This window comes from Musca autumnalis, unplaced genomic scaffold (genome assembly GCF_047663935.1).
Source record: "Musca autumnalis isolate F117 unplaced genomic scaffold, ASM4766393v1 scaffold_1, whole genome shotgun sequence".
NCBI lineage: Eukaryota > Metazoa > Arthropoda > Insecta > Diptera > Muscidae > Musca > Musca autumnalis.
In genome coordinates, this window is record NW_027411644.1 from 31582905 (window position 1) to 31591458 (window position 8554).

The following is an 8554-nucleotide window of genomic DNA, read 5'->3' on the forward strand; positions in this document are numbered from 1 at the left end:
GATGCACCCTTTCCTTAAGAAAGGGTCTATAGATGCACCCTTTCGTTAAGAAAGGGTCTATAGATGCACCCTTTCGTTAAGAAATGGTCTATAGATGCACCATTTCTTTAAGAAAGGGTCTATAGATGCACCCTATCCTTAAGAAAGGGTCTATAGATGCACCTTTGCCTTAAGAAAGGGTCTATAGATGCACCCTTTCCTTAAGAAAGGGTCTATAGATGCACCCTTTCTTTAAGAAAGGGTCTATAGATGCACCCTTTCCTTAAGAAAGGGTCTATAGATGCTCCCTTTCCTTAAGAAAGGGTCTATAGATGCACCCTTTCCTTAAGAAAGGGTCTATAGATGCACCCTTTGTTTCAGCAAGGGTCAATAGATGCACCCTTTGTTTCAGCAAGGGTCAATAGAAACACCCTTTGTTTCAGCAAGGGTCTATAGAAGCATCCTTTCTTTCAGAAACGGTATAAAGAAGCACTTTTTCTTTTAGAAAGGGTCTGTAGAAGCACCCTTTCTTTAGGAAACGGTCTATTGAAGCACTTTTTCTTTTAGAAAAGGTCTATTTAAGCAACCTTTCTTTCAGAAAGGGTCTTTAGAAGCACCCTTTCTTTCACCAAGGGTCTGTAGAACGGTTTGTAGAAGCACCCTTTCTTTAGGAAACGGTCTATTGAAACACTCTTTCTTTTAGAAAGGGTCTATTTAAGCAACCTTTCTTTTAGAAAGGGTCTTTAGAAGCACCCTCTCATTCACCAAGGGTCTATAGAAGCTCCTTTTCTTTTAGAAAGGGTCTAAAGAAGCACCCTTTCGTGTAGAAATATATAGAAGCACCCTTTCTTTCAGAGAGGATCTACAGAGGCACCCTTTCATTAAGAAATCGTCTTTTAGAAAGGGTCTATAGAAGCGCCCTTTCTTTATGAAAGGGTCTATAGAAGCGCCCTTTCTTTATGAAAGGGTCTATAGAAGCGCCCTTTCTTTATGAAAGGGTCTATAGAAGCACCCTTTCTTTCAGAGAGTGCCTATAGAAGTACCCTTTCTTTCAGAAAGGGTCTATAGAAGTACCCTTCAATGGACATAAGATCTTCTTCGCATTTTCCGAGGCTTATCTGTCTCCCATCCCTCAATAATTGTGTAAATATGTATTAAGAAGATTCCACAAGAATATTCAACACCATTAATATGACAAGTCGATGACGAAATGGAAACAGATTTTTTACTTTGGTTTTTTTTCAACATGTTGGGGAACTCCCAAATTTCGGAAATGACCGTCAAAAAAAAAATGAGAACACTAATTGAAAAATCTCGCAGGGCCTCCAATCACTTAACATTTTGTCAGAACAAAACAAAGAAACCCCAACTCATAAAAGTTGTTTACGCTACAGGTGAATGAAGTTAAAAAACAACAAAAGCTGCTACTACCGCAGACGGTAAAATAAATACATAATGCGCATGCTGAACGTTCTTCTGTTGAACATCCCATCAAACTAAAGACGATTAAGAGACAATAAAGAGCCAAAGAAAAGAATACGTGTTTGGCATAGCATCCACAATGTTTTTTTTTTCCAGAACTTGCAATTTGGAGGTGGGGTTGTTGATTGTGAGTAAGAAAGACATTAGATTTTGGGAATTTTTAAAGGTAATGTACCACACCAACACGAGCCGATAGATGTAGCCAAAAGATAGCAACAGTAGTGTCTGAGCCTGAGTGTAATAACCTCAGCAGTGATGTTAAATGATATGCCTGAATGTCTGTCGTCGAAGATTTTGAGAAGATTAACAGTAAACATATTCAAATTATTTTCTATTAACATTTTTATTATTTGCAATAAATGTTTAATGATATTTTGTTCTTTGCTGAAACTTTACTTCCGCTTCTAGGAAAATCCCAAAAAAAAAAAAATAATAATTATTGTTACAAGTTTAATAAAAAAAACTGAGAAGAGACCATAACAAAAAACTGGTTTTAAATGTGAAAGGTTTTGGCATCATTGGATTGTCATGCGTGAAACCATAATGGTACAGATCTACAAGGTAGTGCAGGTAAATTGACGGGTGCTGCTACATGATAGCTTTACGTAATCATGGACCTATATTGACCTTTTTTGCATAGGGGTGTTTACTACTCCGAGGAAAAACGAAATCTCAATTAACCGTCAATTCGGGTGGAAAATGTGTCAGAAACTTTCAAAATACCTTTATTTGGGCGGGACTGTTATATTTGGGCACTGTGGTGACATATATGAACCAATACCGAAAAATTGGTAGACTTGGTAGACCTTCTAAACATCCTTCTGTAGGTCTTCTATGAACAGAAAACCAATTAAATGGTTTCAAGGGTCATATACATACATACACATGTTTCCACCACATTCCCCAAGGAACAAGGTAGACTTCTCTCATATCAATGAGTACACGCCGATTCATATTGGGTGAATAATATGGGATCTACTTTTCATCGTCGAGTAGAAAAGTCTTTCATGGCTGAAATACTTAGGAAATATCGACCACACTACACTGAGGGAATTTGCTACAGCCGAAATACCACTGTATTACGTGGGCTCCTTTTTTGGGATCTTTAATGAACAGAAAATCTTCCACGAAAATAAAATTGCCCATAAACCTTTGGGCGCCAGTCGTTTGTAGAATTCAGAAACTAGAAGTCCAAGACCCGTAGAATAAAATAGGGAGTTCTCAAGGCGAGGTGATATCTCCAGAACTGTTTAATCTCTACCTTTCTGAGTCTCCCTCTGAACATATTGGTCGATGGTACTCTGATTCTGACCACTAACTTCTCCAAGACATTCGACAGCATGTTTAAGACGTCCGCGCAGGTCACAGCTATTTGCGACAAATGTTAGCGCTATGCGGTGAAAAAGTATTCAAACCTGCCAGAATGCCGACCTGAGGACATCATGCTACAAAGCCAAACAATTCGATGCATTAATAATTCCAACCACCAACTACCCCAAAGTACAGGGGGTCCTTTTCGACAGCATGTATAAGTCGCCCGAGCATGCCACAGCTATCTGCGGTAAGATGACAAGTCCTCAAGTCCCTAGGATCAGATGAAGAAACCTTGTCTATGTGGTTGGTCGGTCAGTTGTAAGTTATGCGGCGCCAGTGTGGTTTGCCAATGAAGTTACACGCAATGGAAACAAGTAAAAAGTTTCAGTCGGCCTTGCCGACAGAGATATACCTTCAGTCAATGTGTATTGAAACTTTCATCTAAGGACAGATCGAATGTATTTACGGTCTCTTCAGAATTTTGTGGCCCTTTTTGGACATTTGAACTTGCAGACAAAAATGTGGATTAGGAATTAACTGCACTAAGACACAAATGTTGAACTTTTGTGGGTGAGGTACCCTTAGGGAGGACCGATATGGGCGATTTTAGAAGTTAAACCAAATTTTGACAATATATTACTTACTTAGCTGGCCCATTACAGAACATTTGTTCCATAGGCCGAACTAAGAAAAGATCTCCATTTCTCTCTATTTGTTGCTTCGCACTCTGGAATACCGCGCCTTTTCATCTCATCATCCACTTGTTTGCGCCATCTATTCCTTGGCCTGCCAATTCTGCGTGCACCGCCAAGCGGTCCGTATTTATACGCCTTTTTAGCGGGTTCATCATCGCTCATTCTTATGATATGGCCTAGCCAACGCAATCGCTGCATCTCGATACGTTTAACAATATTGATGTCGTTGTACAGCTCGTGGTTCATGCGACGTCGATATTCACCGTCAACGCAAATCGGCCCGTAGATCTTTCGAACAATTTTCCTCTCAAACACACCAAGCACTGCCTTATCTGCTTGCGCAAGTACCCATGCTTGGGAGCCATACATTAGCACGGGTAGTATCAGCGTTTTGTATAGTGTTATTTTTGTTTGACGAGATGTGGCTTTGTTTTTAAATTGCTTATTTAAACCATAGTAGCATCTGTTGGCCAATACAATTATTCTTCTTATTTCACAACTGATGTTGTTTGTTGTGTTTATGGCAGTGCCTAGGTAGACGAAGTCTTTAACTACCTCAAAATTATAGGTACCAACTTCCACAGTTGGTCCGAGCTCTATGGACGCTTTGCGCGTCGACACCATCAATTTGGTCTTTTCGCCGTTTACCGCAAGAGCCACTTTCACAGATTCTGCTTCGACCTTCCTAAAGGTATCAGTTACTTCCTTTACTGATCGTCCCATGATGTCTATGTCATCAGCATAAGCAAGTAACATGTGACTATTGGTGTAGATTTTTGACATTTGCATCTCGTATTACCTTTTCCAGCAAAATGTTGAATAGGTCACGCGAAAGGCTGTCTCCTTGTCTGAAACCTCTTTTGGTACTAAACTCTTCGGAGAGGTTCTTTCCAATTTTAACTGATGACCTAGTGTCAGTTAAAGTCATCTTGCAAAGCCGGATGAGCTTTGCGGGGATACCAAATTCAGTCATTGCATGGAATACCTTTGATCGGATGGTGGTATGTGTCGATCTGCATCTCTTAGGTCTTCTCAAGCATTTGCCGCAGGGTTAAATATCTGGTCAATGGTGGACTTGCCAGGTCTAAAGCCACATTGGTATGGTCCAATTATATCGTTGACCATGGGCTTTAGTCGTTCGCAAAATATCCCTGACACTATCTTGTAGGCGATAGGGAGAAGACTTATGCCCCTATAGTTGGAGCATAAAGTCTTATCTCCTTTCTTATGGACGGGACACAGGATGCTCAGGTTCCAATCGTCGGGTACGCGTTCTTCCTGCCAGATGGAGCTAACTAGCTGATGCATACACCTTATCAGCGTGTCGCCTCCGGTTTTAAACAGCTCGGCTGGTAGGCCATCAGCTCCTGCTGCCTTATTATTCTTCAGCCGGTTTATTGCTGTCTTTAGCTCATCTTGGCCGGGCGGTATACATTCTATACCATCTTCTGGGATTGGATCTGTGGTATCTTCGTCGATTTCGCTACTATAGAATACCAACAGTTTGGAAAAACGATCTTTCCATATCTTTAGCACACTAACAGTTACCAGATTACCTTGCTGGTCTCTGCAGGAGAATGTGCCAGTTCCAAAGCCATCAGTTTGATGTTTCACTCTTTGGTAGAATTTTCGCACTTCATTCTGTCTCCTGTACATCTCGATTTGTTCACACTCCCGCTTTTCCATCTCTCTCTTTTTCCTGCGGAAAAGACGTTTCTCCTTACTTCTTTTCTCCCGATACCTCTCTCGTGCGCTACGCTTTCTACTGATTGTAAAGTAGCCCTATATGCCGCATTTTTCTCTTCGGTAGCTGCACGACACTCCTGGTCATACCATGAATTGCTTTGTGAAGGTCTCTGGTATCCAAGTACTGATTTTGCGGCTGTTTGCATGGAGTGGGCAATGGTTTGCCATTGTCCTGATATGTTATCGGGACGAGGAGTGCTTTGATTAAGCAGTTGGTCCAGTTGAGTGGAATATGCTGTGGCTATCTGTTGTGCTTGCAGCTTACCGATTTCCAACTTCCGTGTTGTGTCTGTTCGCACATTGTTTGCTACGTTTAATCTGGTACGTACCTTTGCTGCAACAAGGTAGTGGTCCGAGTCTATGTTTGCACCTCGTAACGATCGTACATCCAACACGCTTGATGCATGTCTTCCATCTATCACAACGTGATCAATTTGATTTCTTGTTCTTTGATCTGGCGACAGCCAGGTGCCCTTATGAATATCGAGATGCTTAAATCTGGTACTGCTAACTACCATGTTTTTTTGCAGCTGCAAAGTCTATCAGCCTCATACCATTGTCAGATGTTTCACTGTGGAGACTGAATTTCCCGACTGTTGGGCCAAAGATATTCTCCTTTCCAATTTTGGCATTAAAATCGCCTAGTATAATTTTAATGTCATGGGCAGGGCAACGGTCATAAGTTTCTTCTAAGCGCTAGTAAAATATATCTTTGGTCTGTTCGTCCTTGTCTTCAGTGGGAGCATGAGCGCAAATAAATCTGATGTTGAAGAATTTAGCTTTTATTCGAATTGCAGCAAGTCTTTCATTCACTGGAGTGAAGCTGGATACCAGATGTTTTAGTCTCCGACTAACTACAAATCCGCAACCAAACTCATGCTTTACGTCATGGCAGCTATAATACATTGCGTCACCTTTAGGTGTTGTTGTGACGTCTTTCCCAATCCATCGTATTTCCTGTATGGCAGTAATATCGGCCTTGTACTTTTCAAGTAGGTCTGCAATGCGAAGACTGCACCTTCTCTATAGAGAGTGCGAACATTCCAGGTGCAGATTCGCAGATCATGGTCCTTAAAACGTTTGCGGGGTTCGTCAACTTTAGAGGGGTTTGTTTTTCTTTTCTTTCGTTTTTTCATAGTATGCTGTTTTTTCTAGGGGAGGGTTACTAACCCGACGCCCAAACCCAAGTTTTTAACGTTCTTATGGGTGAACGCGCGGCACATGTTAGCTCACTACCTTTAACGGGTGTTAAAGGTAGTTCCCCAGGTGACACCACGGGGAGGTCAGTCAGTGTCCACTTGAGACGAAAGAGGGACCAAGATAAATCCTGGGCTTTGCCATGTTAAAGCCGGTCAATACCGTTCCTTGGTATCTTCCATCCCCTACGTCACCCGATCATTTTAACTATAACGATGAAAATGTGAATCGTTGACGAGGATTTTTTATCGCTTTGTGGTAACTTTTTGGACAATTACATGACAAAAAAGCTTGAATGAAAAAATTTCCTAACAATCTTTTTTAACGAAAAAGTTATTTTGTCTTTGAACAATGTATGTATTTACTGGATGTTTCGATTATCAATCTGAACAAGTCTTGGGACTCCCCATAAGTTGCACCATCATGCATCATTTATCAACATGTGTCAGTTATGAGATCTCTTCTCGATTTTATAATATTTTCATCGCTTGCTTTTGTTATATTTTTTGTTTATGTTGTGGATTAAGTTTGACGTAAAAGTAACTCAAGTGTAAGATACTTTTTAATGACCATTCCAAGTTTTCTTTACTTTTATTTTCATTTTTGTTTTTTGGTCTTCATTTGTCGTCACTCTTTCGTAGAAGACAATGAACGTTTTCAATGTTAAGTTCACGATTAAGACGAACACAAAATATGGGACATTATTAAAGTTGGTCTTAATTTCTTAAAGACATGCGATGTTCAAAAAAAAAACTTTATTTTTGTGGGAGCCATGCGAAAATGAGAGATACAGGGAGACCTTTTATGTCGGGAGATTATTTTTAAATAAAATTTATCTATTTGACAATTTTGGTCTCAGGTGAAATGTTCACTAATAGTGGGTTTTACTGTTCATAAAATCATTAGAGCAAATATGATTTAATCTCACGATATTAATGACAAATTTTCAAATTATAGAATATGCTATGAATTAGGTCAGTAACCCAGGTCAGTACAAAGAGCACAATGTGTGGCTGGTAATAGTGGGTTTTCATATTGTTGAAATGAATGAATGAATGCCGGAAAATTTAGAGAATATTTCCGCTCTATTGTCTTTTGTTTGGAGTGCTAGTAAAATCATTTGAAATGACTTCTCATTATTCTAAAGCATTTGTAGGGTGATTAGATGGATGGTGATCTGGTTCGTGTTTTGTTTCCTCTTCTCTTGGTAAACATAATTATGAGGTGGGAGATTTGTTTGCCAAGTAAATGGAAAATTTTTAGTAAAGGGGGAAGCTGATATTAGAAGCTAGAAGATTTCTTATAAAATAGGTTGAGATAAAACAGATTTTAAGCAGTGGATAAGCAACATTTGAGCTGAAGAGTTCTGGAATAGTAGCAAATAAAGATGACAACAAAGGTAAGAATAAACCATGGCTTGAAAAGGATATCTTCTAAAGTTTTTATATCTCTTTTTATAGATTATCATAATAGGCTTGGCTTTAGCCATAGTTTTACACACTTGCTGTGGTCAACAGCAACAACCCAAGGCTGAAGGACGCAGTTTTGGTTTGGCTGGTCCAGTGTTTGGTGGTGGTCCCTTGGTAGGTGGTGCAGGTTCTTATGGTTATGGCCAAAGCAATGCGTTTAGTGCAAGTTCCAGTTCAAATGCCTATGGACAATTTGGTAGCGCGTACCCTGGTTATGCTGCCTATCCAGGTCCTGTAGGTTATGGTGGTTATCCTGGCGGTTATGGCGGCTATGGTGGTGGTTATGGTCTACTTAATCCCGCTACAGCTGGAGGCTATGGCGGTTATAATGGCTACAATGCTTATAACAGTTACAGTGGCTACAATGGTTTTGGCGCTGGCTCAGCATATGGAGGTTATCCAGGTTATGGCGGTCTTTATGGTGGTAATGTATTTGGTAAACGTTTTAAATAAGTTTTAAGTGATGTTAAATATTTAGTGAAGTGAGAAAATAAATATTGTTACGTTTTTTTAGAAAAAATACGACTATTTGGCTTTTAGTTTCAAACTCATACTTGAGAATTTAACAAATATTTACATATTTCAACGGTAAATGCTTTGAAGTTTTGGGAAGCAACCGCAGGTTATGGGAAATATATTTCTATACATATATGTGTATATGTATGAAATATG

The 8554-nt window shown here is 39.8% G+C and overlaps 1 protein-coding gene across 1 annotated transcript; it reads left to right on the forward strand.

Annotated features, from left to right (window-relative positions):
• Positions 1–7764: 7764 nt before the first annotated feature.
• On the forward strand, positions 7765–8335 carry LOC141394701 (uncharacterized). Its single transcript, XM_073969931.1, has 2 exons — positions 7765–7812; positions 7874–8335. The coding sequence occupies exons 1-2, from the start codon at positions 7801–7803 to the stop codon at positions 8333–8335; spliced, it is 474 nt and encodes a 157-aa protein (XP_073826032.1). The 5' UTR covers positions 7765–7800.
• Positions 8336–8554: the final 219 nt, after the last annotated feature.